At 40.0% G+C, this 15,301-nt stretch overlaps 1 protein-coding gene and 1 long non-coding RNA gene across 2 annotated transcripts in view; one reads left to right on the forward strand and one right to left on the reverse strand.

Annotated features, from left to right (window-relative positions):
• Positions 1-15,301, forward strand: part of LOC139993188 (uncharacterized) — a 232,816-nt gene that overhangs the window by 13,697 nt on the left and 203,818 nt on the right. The gene's annotated exons all lie outside the window — the stretch shown is intronic.
• Positions 1-15,301, reverse strand: part of Irsp53 (Insulin receptor substrate 53 kDa) — a 162,854-nt gene that overhangs the window by 7,793 nt on the left and 139,760 nt on the right. Inside the window, exons 6-13 of the mRNA XM_072014678.1 lie at positions 5,649-5,720; positions 5,368-5,571; positions 4,950-5,141; positions 4,510-4,744; positions 3,130-3,333; positions 2,520-2,622; positions 1,195-1,444; positions 381-559 (exon numbers count right to left, since the gene is read on the reverse strand). Coding sequence (XP_071870779.1) covers positions 381-559; positions 1,195-1,444; positions 2,520-2,622; positions 3,130-3,333; positions 4,510-4,744; positions 4,950-5,141; positions 5,368-5,571; positions 5,649-5,720 — 1,439 coding nt within the window. The remainder of the gene's footprint in view (positions 1-380; positions 560-1,194; positions 1,445-2,519; positions 2,623-3,129; positions 3,334-4,509; positions 4,745-4,949; positions 5,142-5,367; positions 5,572-5,648; positions 5,721-15,301) is intronic.

The raw sequence follows: 15,301 nt of genomic DNA on the forward strand, positions 1-15,301 counted from the left end.
GTAAATCTGGGAAATTCTATGAACTATATACGCATGCACGTAATATAATATACATGTATTATCGAATTTTTATGGAAATGTCGAGAGATGAACAAGAAATATTTAATGGAAGGGGAGACGTTAGATTTCGTAAACAAAAGCTACGGTTCTACGATGTAATTCTATCTTTGTACATTTCGTTAGAGAAAAGATACCGGGAAGACCAAGATAATAAAATTGATATTAAAATGAGAGCAGGAGTAAAATACAAAGCTCCGAAGTTGACGAATCACAGGCAGAAGCGTTTCTACAGGTTTGCCAAACAATCATCAACTACTTTCGACGAGATTCGATTAGAGTTTCCAAAGTATCTTCGATGAGATTTCGTGGTGATCGCTTACCTCATGGCCTCGTCGTCGCTGTAGTCGATATCAGGCTGAGCCGGTGGCTCGTTTGAGAAACCGCTGTCGTTACTGCTGTGAAGAGATGTGACGACTTGAGGAGGTGGCACGGGCGGAGCAGGTGGCTGTATCCTACGGCCACCAGCCAAAACAGTGGGCAAAGTGCCCGATGGACGGATCTAAAGAAGATCCGGCATGAAAGTTTATGAGATTTACATTTCGTCTTTTCGGTTAAACAAGGAAACATTCGTTCCCTCGAAAAGTACCCACATCTCAGAATGCATTTCGGATTATTCCATCTCGGTTGGTATACTTTGCTCGCGAACTTCACGATCTTTCTGTTTGAGAATCTTTAAATTCGTTACTGTTTTACAAGTTCCTGGAGTTTGCAAATTTTATGGAACAAAGCGGGAATGAATTTGAAAATTCCTTTCAACTTCACCTCATCCGTCCCTCATTTCCCTAATTTAATTGTTTCTTTCATGTTAAATTGATACAAGAAAGTAAGAAGTCAATATAATGAAAAGATAAATGACTGGCGTTTGTAAACTTCTTTATTTACAACGAAAGAATCAAATTTTTGTACAATCGAAATTGTGCATTATCATTCACTTTTCTTTATAAGTGACTTACATTTCTTCAAAAGACGGATGAGCGTTAAAAAATATGTATACAGCTCTCTTTCGAAAATCCAAAGATTCTGATATTAAATATCGTATTATAAATCGAATTAGCAATGAAACGTATAATATGATAATAATATAATAATAATATAATAATAATGTAATAATATATAGTGGAATGAAATCCTCACCGGTTTTGTTTGACGTGCAGTAGGTGTCGCTAAATTGTGAGAACTGTTGCTATTCGGTACATTTGTAGGAGTGCCGGTACTGCTGTTATTGTTGTTACTGTTGTTGACGTTGTTGTTTCCTACTCCATGGAATCCACTCGACACTTCATCGATGCTCGGTGTCACTGGCGGTCGAGAGGGTGGTGGCTTACAGGGTGGAACTGCTTGCGGCTCCAATACGCGACCATTGTTTGTTCCGTGACTTGGCGATCTTCACATATTATCGTACGTTTGATTTTAGTGATAATGTTAACGATTCCGGCTAAATCGGAATAATTGAAAATATCAGGAGAAAAAGCATGGATTGTTGGAGAGCATATTCTATATACTATGAAATATTAATCATAATAAGATGTATTTCTCAACGAACTACGTATTTATCGTGCAGGACAAATCATACGTTTTGTCGTTGTGCGATCATTATTTTTTACTGTTTAATATTGTTACATCATTCCAATTATCTCCGATTGCACGACTCGTAACAATTTTCTAATTTTTGTTTGCTGTGCAATGTTCTCTGTCAGTCAAAAATTGTATTTAGTTTTCCATTGCCCCATATTTTACAATCGTGTGTGTATACATGATTGTAAATATGAAACGTCAATGCATAAAATGTTATTCATTAAATTTTCACGGTTCTAGTTTCAACAAAATCGTAACACATTGCTCGGTAATTGTCGTTGAATTGTGTTTATTTTACTTTTATAAATTGTGCCTGTTATTTTGATGGAACTTGTTTTGGAAGTTATTAACGATTTCTATTAAAATGTATGAAGAATCTACTGTGTGTATTTTACTGTAAATATCTTCCTAGATGTTTCTTTATGAACTTTCCACTGAAATGAAAAATTCAAAGCTTCAACGAACGGAATGTAAAAGAAGAGAAGAAAGACCGAGGAAAAATTCATCTTATTATATGATTGGCTGTTTAAGAGAATCGTTTAAAAGATTAAGGAGGAAATTAACATATTTATATTGTGGAGATTTCTGGCAAACGATAGGGGCGATAAATCACACATAAAAGCCTTTGACAAAATTTCCACCGCTATATCGTAAATCGAGCATCGGAATAATGGGATTTAGGAGAGTAGATGCAACAATAACACCAAGACGAGTACGTTTAATGGGAATAGCTGCATCGATATCAGCCGTTGCCCGTTATCGTTCTAGATTAGCGTAATTGCATTCGACCCGTGCAATTGTTAGCAACGAACATCGTAACAAGATCTGTTCAGATATCGTTCGGGCTACCAAAAGCACAGACTTTCCTGCCTCTGTTAACTTACCCTAGACTATCGTCGATAATAATTTCTGTGTATGCCAGTGGGAACCATCCGGAGCTCTGTGTGCGGAGATTCTCCCCAAATTGCCAGCCTTTCTGACGATCTCCTAATAAGGTAGTTTCGTGAAATAGAAATAACCATTTATGCTGCTTATTTGCTAGAAAAAGGAGGGAATATCGTGGCCGATAAGGGGTCAGGATTTCAAAGCACTGATCTATCTTTGCTATCTCTTATACAGTCGAGAAGGTTACGCAAAGAAATAGTATCATTTTCGTATAAAACGAAAATTCTTGTTACCGAGCAATTTTTATCAAGGCTGTTTCTTATTTGCTTGGAAATTTCTTAGAAATAGACAAGAAAGATTATTTATTAAGATGAGATTAGAGTATTTCGCGTGTTTCTCTATTTTCTGAATCTCGTGGTTCGTATTCAAACGGCGTTTGATAATGGCAAGAGCATTGTTATTAGGATTTATTGTGTAAACGAATTTCAAACGCATCCGACTAATCTGACGGGAAATTGCGTTGTGGTCAGATGGGGGATATAATTTCATGAGGAAACAGACGCGTATCTGGAAAGCGGCAATGTAAGCGTTCAGACATCCGGCACTCACCCATCAACGCAATGAGATCGCCCTCCAGGAAACTCAGCTGATTTTCCCCGGAGCTCAAATAGGCGAAGAGAGCCCTCGCGAGGGGTGCATCTCCCCAGCCACCGGAGCTCACCCCTGTGCCACTACCACCCCCACCTCCACTGCCGCTGTTGCGTGATGCCGGAGGCGCCATGGACCTCGGCCTTGGTGGAGTTTCTGGAACCTCTGCGAAATTTTGAGGAGGGGTACGATTAACTCGGTTCATTTCTGTCGTAACTTGCACATACCGTGAAGGGATTAGAACTCTGCACGCTTTCGAGTGGAAGGATTTTGGTCAATTAGTGTTTCGAACCTCTTCGCTTCTGTTTGCGAGCACGCAGTTCATTACCATCAGGAAAAATTATCAAGACTACCCGCAAATACGAATTCGCTACTGGTTCACTTGGAACAGAATACACGAAATCGATAAAATTTCATATTGAGAGACGCGTTTCACAAATTCGCCGTGATTTTATTTTACCGTGTTCTCCTCTGGATAGAAGAATGGCGGTTGGCCAAAAACCATTACGTTCGAAATGAAATGCTTATTTGAACATTCTTATGATATTCCTGTCCTTTTTTTCCTCTATCTCTCTCTCCCTCTCTTTCTATAACACAATCAATTTTGCTCTCGCATCATTGCCAACGAATTTATGCGGTTGGCTTGCGCGCAAGAGCCTTGCTTTGGAAAACTTTTGCGACACAGAAAACGAAAAGTTTTACTTTATTTAAGAACTTGTTCAGTTTAAGAGGATCGAACTATATCTTCAGATGTGTTCGAGAAATTAACGAATCGATTAAATCGTTAAATTAACGTAGAAAATATTCGATGGATTTTATTCGAAGATATTTTGCCTCTCGAGTCTCAAGATTTTCTCTCGCTCGACGATACATATGTAGATATTGAGTAACAGGATTTTTTCCTCCAGAAGGATAATGGGGAAAGTCGGAAAATTCGCCAGCGTACGGAACGGTGGACAAATGGAATTCGATATTCGATACAGCGAACTGTCTCGACTCTCTCCAACTGTTTTGCGAGCACTTCTCCACCTGATCGTGTTGCACTCGTTTGTTATGTGTTCAACCCCGACTCGTTCGAAACGCACTCGACCATTGGCTTTGGCTAAAATAAAACGGACTGTGGTGCCGTGTTTTCGCATTCTCCATCACTACGTAACATCTACGCGTTAGCATCACTCCGAATACGTGATCCGAAAAAAAATTTCGATTTTTCTTTAGCGTCTACATCTATGTCAGCATTTTTTATATTCATGAGTATTTAAATTTCGCTGTTGAAACTTTTCACCTTGTTTTCTCTTGAAAATCTCGGATGAAAAATTCTGTAAAAAACGAGAGACTAACCTGGATCCAGAGATAATGTCGAAGCGTGCAGATTGGCCTCTGACCTTGCTCTAGACAGTACAGATGAAAGATGAGAAGTTGGACCTTGATAAGTGGCACTTGGCACATTTCCGGACGGCGGTCCAGGTCGAAGTTCCAAGCAAGAGCTATCCATGCTTCTGGTCTTTCTCAATTGCGAGCTCATGGTTAACTCCGAGCCGCCGTTTTCCTCGTCCTCGGGCCAAAATGAAACTTGCTGCAGTTAAAAAAGACGTTACTATTATTAATCGACGAAGAGGGAAACTTGCTGATAATTATTAAAAATTAGAAACGTGTTAAAACAAATATAGCGGTCGTTGTACGTTCGTTACGAATCTCTCGTATCTTCCAAAGATATATTTTACACAATAAATTTCGAGAAAAGAATATGATAACAGAGGAATGTTCCAAGTATCACTCACTCTAAGCCTGGAAGCGAACATGTCTTCCACGGATTGTGGTAAATATTCCCTAGTAGCAGCTACCTCGCGCCACTTATCAACCGAGGGATGAAGAGCAGCTAACGCGACCTCGTGAAAACTCGCATAATGTTTTGCCAAGGAGCATTGTCGCTCGAGAACAAAGCCGTACCTTCTTCGTTCCTGAGTCATAGCCTGAAAAAGAGGAGAGCACTCGATATTTTCTCATGTCCGTCCATCATCCTTTTTTCTTCGTGTCTGAACCAATTGATCTATTTACATCAACGTCAAAACTGACATAAATTCATTCCCTTCAATTAATTATCGTCTGTCAATATCAGCGAACGGGAATTCTAAAAAAGTGTCTAGATGCTCTGTATCCCGGTTTTTTGTTTTAAGAGCTCGTCCATTGCATACTTACATTCTTCAAACTCTGTTCACAAAAGGCGTCTAGCTTAGACTTCTCTTCCTCGAGAATCTGCATATTCTTGAGCTCTTTGTCCATGGCCAGTCCACTCTTGCTCGCGCCCCTTGACTTCTTCCTCTGCTTCTTCATCGTTGCCGCCGCTTTGCTGTAAGTTTCGGACCTGGTCTTGTGCTGCTGCAGAAACTTCTTCTGTTCGCTCTGAGTAAAAAGTATTATTGCATTATTCAGAAATCCGGCGGTCGCTTGATATTCTGACGCCGGTGGAGAACACTCACCTGGACGACCTTGGTGTCTTTCTCCAGGTTCGTCTCGAGGGGAACCAGTAGGTCGACGTAGAACGCTTTCAGCTGAAAGCAAGCAAACGGTCGAGCTAGTAGAATTTAAGAAAGTGGAAAATTTTAAAACACGGAAGCCAGCAGAAGTGAATTCGAAACGAGCTTAGGTAATGAGGGACTTTTAACGTTTCCGTGCAAGTGCAAAGGAGCCACCCGTTTCTTTCGTTCGCGATGTTGCCGACAAGTTTACGAGCGGCTGTTTGACCCGTTTTTCAGCCGGTTTTGACGTTACGACGAACGCTATTAGCAGTTGAACACGATCTCGTAAAATTGTAGATACCCTTGATGCATTGTCACTTTTGCGGTTCTATCTTTATGGTTTAGGAACGTTTTAGAGACCCTTACACGTGATTTACCATCCTACGTTTTATACAGTTTTAAGTAAAATTTTATGGAATATTTAGACGTTATGAACACGTTTGCGGAGAGCGTGCAATGGAAATGAAACAAGTTTTTAAACTGAAATTATACGTACTTAAAAATACCCAATATATACTATGATACTAATAATCATATTATGATATCATACTAATAATATATATAATATTATAATACTAACAATACTATATACATATTGAAATATCAGTAATTTAATTTACAAGTTAATGTGATGATAATGAAGTAATAAGAGTTGTTTAGTTTTTGTTGCTCATTAGTAACAAGGGTCGTATTATCTAAATTTCAATCAATATTTAATAGTGTCGGTAAAGAATTTACTCGTCTGTAACTAGTGTACCAAACTTCAGCAAATATAGAAGAATGTAAGTTGCCCGGAGCAGAAAACAAAATTGCACATATACGTTCCTGTGCGGTGGACAAGGCAATCTGTCGGGCACGACGAAATAAAAATCAGAAAATCCATCCGTTGGAACCCATGCCGAAACGAAAACTGCGGAGGTGGCAATAGTCGTGAACGAGCAACGTGGACACGGGTTGGTTGGAATTTTTTTTTTTCATTTTTTCCGCGGCTTAATGGACATTGATTAGAGACAGCGTTTCGATCAGAAATACATTTCCACGAATAAGCAACCTCCTATCGGTGGTCGATCGCTGTCTGTGAAAAGCGATCGTCGAAAGGGACGAGAAATGCGGGTTGAAGTGGCGTTGTTGATGTGTTGAAAAGATCTCGATGCAACCCCGACGTACTTTACGATCATTTCCCACCAAGGATATTGGCTCTGAGCAACGCGAATTCTTTTAAAAATTTTGTACGCTCGTATATTCTACTTGGAAAAGGTCGAGAACATTTCTTCAAATTTACGTTCGATAAAATTAAAAACATTCTTCCAAAATTAAGAGCAACCTAGGGGTAAATCGAGTTCCAACTCTTGCACTCATCTGTGCATCGATAATATTATTTGAGGATTACGACGAAATCTTTAAAAATAGAAAATATAATTCTAGCCACATAATAAGTAAGAGTATCGATTTGAAAAAACATTTATACCGAATTGGAATTTATTTTTCTAAAAGAAATATATTTGCTCCCTTTCATGCAGGGTCGACGCCCAAATAAATTTGTAAAATTCAGATTCGAGCGAAAGGTTTAACAGGAAAAGAATAGGGGAAAAAAACTAGTAGAAAGATCAAGGGAGTATCGCCGACGCGGCGTATAAAATATTGTAAAGCAACGTTATTTTTGCATTGCTTGTCAAACAAATCACACGAACTTTTTTCACGTGTTTCGTGACTCTCGAATCCGATGCAACTCTTCTTGAAGCGACGTAACACACGCACGGTTGATTTTATTTAAGCGTTTGACAGTTTTACGTTCGGCTTTCTCGTCGCTACGTAGAAGTACGTAGAGTTATTTATTTGTCCGAGCTTTTCTTTTTTCCTCGCTTCACCCCCGTGTATTTTTAACTATCCGATCACAAGCAAATTTCTCGGGAAATTTTTACACTGAGATACGAATTTTTCGGACAATATGCTCCAAGCGAAATATTGTTCCCGCGAACATGTTTTGATTTACAAAGTCTCGGATTTAATTAAGCCGTTTGGAAACGAGACTCAGCTACGAAACAGCACAGTGCATTTTTAATGCCGCGTACGAAACTTTTACAGTTGACTTTACGATACGTTTCCGGATTGCGTGTTGGGTTGCTTATTTCATTGTTTCGCCTCCCTTTCCACTGTTGCGTAGTATTTCTCTTTTGTTCTTTGCGATCGTGTGTCAGCACGTACCTCGTACGCAACAAAGGTAAAAATCGGAAGACCGTTGCGTGAATTTTCAATTATTTTCGATGGAACATGCTGCGAAAAAGATTCCTGCAACTAGCTTTTACGGTTTTGAAAAATACGTGAAATATATTTATGTATAAAAATACACGATACCTGTAGCCATGTACGGCGAATAAAATTTACAATATCGTCCAGACGAAGCGTACTTTCAAAAAACAAGATGTTTTGTTACAAACAAATATATTAGAAACGATATAAATTTTCTCCAAAATAATAAATAACAAATTCGGTTGCGTAAAACAAAAGCACCCATGAAATGAAATCGCGTTTCAACTAATAAATTTACAGCAACTAGATTTTTAGAATGCCACTCTTTAACAAAGAAAAACAGCTTTTGCATCAAACGCTCGACTCTTTACGTTTTCCACTGTTTCATACGAAGATTTTTTGAGTAAAGAAGGCCCAAGCCTCGATTTCTCTCTCATCCTTCTTTCTTCTTCTTTCTCGCGAAACGCGGACCAGAGGATGGAACCGGGGAAGCGGGCTTTTCAAGACGGATGTGGAAATCCAGTATAAAAAGCCGGCGAAGTCACGGACCTTCCGAGTCGACGGAGAAGCTGGCGCAAACATCCCTATCTCTTTCTCATTCTCTGATCCTCACCCTCTGTGTGCAAATTTGAACGGCTGGGAACTCGCGTCAGCGCCCTCTGCAGCGCGGTCTCTTCCCAACCTCCCACTCGACGTCTAGCTGGTTGAACCGGATGGTTCGCTTTCATCGAGCCGAATCCTGGGCACTTCCGGGTGCTATGCGTCAATGGAACGTCTAACGTTGCGGGAGTGTGAGTTTTACGTGCGCGTTTCAATATTCATTAGAGGGCTCCAGGGGAATTTTACCCCGCGTTTTCACCACCGCTTCTTTTTCGTTAGAGCAGACAAGATGATACGTTATAGCAATCACTTGCAAGTCCCGTTCAATTCTCGACTCGCAATCGGGAAAGCGGATTACAGAATGTGATCGGTTTTTAGTTTGTCTTAAAGTAAACGGAACATCTGGGTTTTAGGTGTGTTAGATACGGAGAATAATTCGGTGCCTTATCGAACAAAATTCAAATTTTATTCAAAGGTAACGCACCCTTTTGTCACGAGCTATTTAAAATTTTACTATGCAATTTATTTCTATCATGGCTAGGAGAATCTGCGAATTAGAGAACTAAAATTATGGCTAGAATTGTAATAGAAAACTAGAAGAACAAGGGAAGTAGAATTAACAAGAATTATAGGATAAATCTTCCGCTTTAATTCCTGTAGCAAATCTAACATAATGCAGCTTGTATTATACGAACGAAACGGCTAACCGTGTAATGAGAAATTTCATACGCCTCCGTATTCACAAATGTATAACTATTCAACGAGATATTCAACAGAGTGGAAGATTCATCATGCTTTTTGTTACAATTTTCATGCTGAAACGTCTATGGAAACTAAAATTAATAGCTCAAGTTATTAGGAAGTTGGATTTTACTTCGATGATTTTACCGTAGAAAATCCAAATGAAAGGTAGCTCTATTTCTGAAGACTCAATGGGGAGGTTAAAACAGGTAAGAGGTGAAAAAGTAGTTGAAATTAAGAGTTGGTTACGTCTCTACGATAGAATCTTTACGGAAATATATCCACCACACGATACTCGTGCGCGATATTCAATTTATTTTATGCAGTTTCCATGTATGTGGAGGAAAGTTCTCAAGAACGACGTCTCCGTCAACACTTTCGACTCGATTGCCATATCTTAGAACGCTCTTACCATTCGCGACAAAAAGGGAAAACAAGACTTGTCGATTGGCTTCTTTCCAGCTAGGGACATTCTTCGGCAACCAGAGCGAACAAAAAGCTTGCCGTATCGTACCTTTTACTTGGCAAAAACTCGAGACCCGTTAATATATCGGCGCGGGCTTTGTTGCTGATTCATCGCTTCGAGAAGATCCTTTCGTTGGAAAAACGATTAACGAGATCCCATGAAAATTCGTTCAAGTTACTCAACTATTCGTGTTCAAGGAAAATCCTGTAACAACGATCGTAGTAGCAGACTCTCGACAAAGGTGCGATGTTTATAATGAAGTCTCAGCTCGAGAACTTTTACTTTTCAATGTTCACAGACTCGCGAAACTTTCCAGTGTACGAAACAGCCTTGAAGAGTCTTTGAGACCTTTTAGAATCGTGATCATTAAATTCGTAACTTGTTGCTGTTGAATGGACCGGTCGCGCGCGATGCGCTTTTCATTTCGTGTTTCAATTACGTTATTTATCGAACCGAAACTGTACATCTTTTATTATCAACTTTGTTGTCAGTATGTATATTGTATAAGAATGTGATAAAATTATATAATCCGGGGCGTTATGAAAGCTATGAAATTATAATTAGGCGAAAGTTGTATTAAAACTTTTCGTAGTTCTCGATGTCATCGCACGTTTATTCCGTGACAGGAAATTCTACGAATGTTAGAACCTGGAAGTTATTGTTACCCTGTGTGTATTTCGTGTACTTTCAGAAAGTTTGCTCCCCTGACATGACGTAGCGACTCTTTCATCAGTCCAGTCGCGAAGATATATTTTTAATATTCAGTAAACAGGCATTGAGGAGTATTTTCAACTTCGATAATGGTTCGATTGAAAAATTTGCAAGGGGTCGCATTGAATAACCATCGTTGAACACCATAGAAGACCCTCTGAGTTGTGACCTTTCACCATAGCCCATTGGATTCACTGCTAATCTGCGCGAAAAGGTCCATCGGCCCTTCCCCCTCTTTTGCAGACGATCGTTTCACCGGCACGCAATAGCTTCAAAAGGTTCAAAAGGTAATGCAGACTGCTCGAATTTGAGCCAGACCACTCGAAGGATTCATCTTCGCTTGCTCCCTCTTTCGCCATTCCACGAAACTCTTTCTCTCACCCCTTTGCCAATCCACTTAAGAACGTAAGGCTGGATGATGTTTTCTTTCTCGCTATCCCGGCTTCTAGAATCGGAAACAGCAGCCTGAAAAGTTTTCGCGTTTGATGGATGGAAATTTTTAGGCTAGGTCATTAATCTTTCGATGCGGTCTTGGATCTTTCGTTTGTTTCTCTCATTTATATCTTCAGCTTTCCACGTTCATAAGAAGACAATGGAAAAATTATGCCATTTACGTTGCATTTAGCCGTAACAGAATCCTTGGACTAATCCACTATCATTTCTGCTCGTTTCATGAGAAAACTATATCGACAAGCGAAGCTGAAAAAAACCTTTAGCGTAGACGGGTGAGAGTTTTCATCACGAGGCGACTTTTCCCTAGGGAAGTCGCTTGTCCGTCCTGACAGTAACTACATATCGAGTCGGGTTTCCGCATTTTTTCTTCTTTTTTCTTTTTTTCCCCACGATGCTTCACCAGCGATCGCAGCTACGAATTACACGTCACGAGAACCATATCTCAAAAGTTTCTCTTTTACTCCCCGGAGAAACAAACGGAGCCATTCGAGCCAGCAACACGCGATCAATCGATGACGTGTACTCTTTTGTAACAATGAAGGCACACCAGACGAGGAGAAAAGGACAGAGAATTTTCATCCATTTTTTCCCCCTTTTTAGCCAGAGAATCGGAATCAATTCTGAATAGGGATCATAATAGAAATTCGTGAAATCCAAGAGTCTTTTGTTTGTCGTTAATTCATTTTTTTTTGTGTTAGAGATAGCGATAAAGCTGAAATTTATACGTAGGAAAATTTTTGATTCGTTCTGGATCTGGTATGCAATCGAATTTTTATATTACTCTGTTACATTTTTAATCAGGTTCTTTGGAACAATAAACTTCTCATTCGTTCTGATAATACGGCCTATTCGATGACAGCATCGAATTTCTGCCAATTATTTTTCCATAAACCAAGAACGTTCAAGGTATTAATCGGTGAAAATAATAAAAATGCAAATGAAGCTTTTAAATCCGAAACTTTATTTGTTCTTCTTCATTTCTTCGTCACTTTTATGCTTTTGCGCCTTCAGGTATTCGAGATATGTCATCAATGAAAAAGTTTTACTGTAGATTTAATTAAAGCCTGATATCAGTACAGAGCATATACTATAATTACGTCGCAAATTAATTCACTTTGACTCGGGTACCAAAACGAATATTAAATATCCTCTATATAATTTTCCTTCTATGATATATGAAAGATTTTGTGATACGTTTGCAATAATGAAATTCCGTCGCGCGTATGTAACCAAAGAAATTATTGTCTTCCGATTTACCAACGATTGGTTAACCAATCGTGAACAAATATATATTGTGAACTATACCGAGCGTTCGTCGAATAATAAGAGAAAAAGGTGAAGTCGCGGGGTCGAGGCAATGATCTTTAAATTTTGCCAAAGACACTCGAGCGAAAAGTTATCGAGAGAGTACACAAAAGGATATTTCGTCGTAAAATATATAGAAGAATCTATCCTGGTAATAGCTAGAATATCTATCCATTCACGGCCTTGAAGATTGAAAGGCAATTTGACCTCCTTCCATTTTCTGCCATCCCTGTCCTCATTTTAGTCTTCGTTCATTCGGTCGTCGAACGTCGTAGTCGATTTTCAGTCTCGGAGAAAAATGCGATAATGCCTCTGACGCTTCCCAGGTATTACCCTTCCAAATTGAATTAGTCTCTTCGACCAAGAGGAAGGAATCGGCGTCGTTTATCTTGTTAAGAGGATGCCCGAGTGCACCGAGGAATGATATTGATGATAAGAGAAACCATAAACGTCGAAGGTTTACAGCCAACCGAACAAAATTCTATGCAATCGATATATTTCACATCGGAGTTGTTACACGGAATCAAACTTTCATATTCGAAACTTTTCTCGCGAGATTTTGGAGCAGTTAAATTAGCATAATACTATCCGAATCGGTGGAAGAAAGGGCGTGATACGTATTACGAATCGTTTTGTTCGTGAATATTGAAATAACAGTATATTTAAAATGTTTTTTGCTCCGATTGGATTTTTCGAATGTTTTTTCCCTCGACAGATTATACTGCAACAATTTGCTGATTCGAAGCTATTTGACCGAGAAAAATGCAATAAAAAAGATATATTCACGGTTCGATAAAATTTTGGATTAAAAAATTCAATAATATCCGCGTAGCCTCACTGGGGGAGAAAAAAAAGATGGAAAGAAATTTCTATTAAAAATCGTTTCGGTTATTCGATCTGAGGAACGCTGCAACGGCGGGCTATTTCGAGATAAATAAATTCGAAGATAACTCGATGAGACTAGTTCCAATCCATAAAACACATGTATCTTGTATTTTATTTGATTCCGCGAAACGGAAGGTCGCGAATTTTATGGGTCGCATCGGTACTGAGATAACTCCGCGTCGACCGCAACTCTAATCTCGTTACTTTAAACGGTTTCTCGACGTTCGTCTTTAAACCCATAAAACTGATTCAACGGCCGGACCAAATTGTTCTTCCACTGTATACTTCCGCGCGATTAGGCTTGGCAACGGAGCTCGAAAGAGGTGCGAGACACCGGGGTGGAAGCAGCGCGAAAGGACATCCTCGCGAATGTTGCCAGACGAGGCTGAGGTCTGACGTAATCTGCGGGAATGGAAGTCGAGGGAGAAATACCGCTGCGAAGAAAGCACGAAAACGAGGATGGAGAAATGCTGTGTGCGCGTTGGTCTGAGACAACGACCTTTCGTGCGTGAATGGCTTCGGATATGCGTTTCCTATAATATTGTAGTGCAGTGGCGTGGTAGAAACGGTCCCGGGGTCGAGGGCCCGCTGAGAATTCACGGAAAACGAAATACAGGCAGACGAGACATATGTACGGAACGCGGGATGAAAATATTAAGCGTGGGAAAGTACGCGTGAAATGTGCACGAACATAGAAAAATTGAACCTTGTCTACGAAAAAAAAAGATTAGCAATCTGTGTTTTTTGAAATTGCAAAGAGATTTAACACTTTGATTCATTGCGCGTGTATTGCCGCAGTAGATAAATTCGTCGGATGTTGCGTCAGAAAAATAATAAAATCGAAGGTAATTTTGAAAATCCCTTCCCTCTCCCCAAAGAAAGGATCGTGTAAAAAAAGGAAAGTGTACTGTAACAATTTTAATGCCCTTGTTAGGTTCTCTAATAATAAAGCAATGTAACATAATCACAGTCTCGCGAGATCTTTGTGCAATTTTTACTTTCGCACATCCAACCAAAATTAGTTGAACGACCAACGCTAACAAGACCACATCTACAAAACGTGACGGCTCCACCGAAAGTACTAAATCGAACTCGACGTAGAACCCGAGACGCGAAGTCTATTTTAAGTTGCTGGTCGGATTTATAGTTCGAAGCGTACAAGCTCGAGTACATACTCATCCCCATATCGAAAGAGACAGAGTCGGGAAGTTTCTTTGAAAACGCGCAATATCTCCGCAATCCTTATCCGCTGAGAGTTGGCGATTATTCCACGAATCTCTTTTTCTCGCGAGAAGAAACAAGCACTAAATCATTCAATATCGGTCGGTCTCGATAACGCTGGCTCTCGGGAGCTATAAAACGCGAAAGAACCGCGTCTGGAAACTAGTAAAGGAAACAATTACTTTCTGGCCGGCGGTAGCCGCAAGTTATCGACTACGGTCACGTAAGAAACAATTAGTTGCGATGAATTCTGGAACGTGGTGACTGTCTCTGCACGGAGTTGTGTGGTTTTCACGTCTGCGGATGGACCGAGTTGGGTGAGATGACGGCGGTCGCAATTCCGCGGAAATCTCTCGCGCAATAACGGCTTCTCGTTATTGCCGGAAACATTGTTCTTCGTTCGCTTCGAAAGACGCGCTGCTGCAAACTGGGAGCTGCGAGGGATCAAAGGGGCTCAATCTTCGGAGACTTTAACGTTCGCTGGAAAACGATTCCAGCACCGGCTGCTACGGAGGATCGTTTATAATGGCCAGGGATCATTGTTGGGAATATTCTCCATAAAGGAGAACAGTATCGTGCGACGGGAATATATTTCGCCAGAAACGAGGAAAGGGGTTGCACGGATTTTAAACACCGCGACGAAGCGAGCAGTTTAGAAGGCGACAATCTTTATGGCGTATTGTCATTGAAATGAAAATGGGACTTTCTGATACCTCGACAATGGTGCTTCTGGAGGGGAATGCGAAATATAAAAATACAGGATAAGAGAAATGTGTTGAAGACTTACTACTGAGTTTCATGCATAGTATTTATCGAGAGGAGCAAGCACGTCTAATCAACGTACATCCTTGTTTGTAAGCATTGAGACGCTTACAGAAAGTGAGGTAAATCGTAAGAATGATTAGACTTTTCGTACTTCAAAATGTTAGGCAAATTACCCTAAGATGTTTTTGTCTATTTGATACAAAACTCTATCTGGAAG

The sequence above is a fragment of the Bombus fervidus genome, chromosome 12 (assembly GCF_041682495.2).
Source record: "Bombus fervidus isolate BK054 chromosome 12, iyBomFerv1, whole genome shotgun sequence".
NCBI classification, from domain to species: Eukaryota; Metazoa; Arthropoda; class Insecta; order Hymenoptera; family Apidae; genus Bombus; species Bombus fervidus.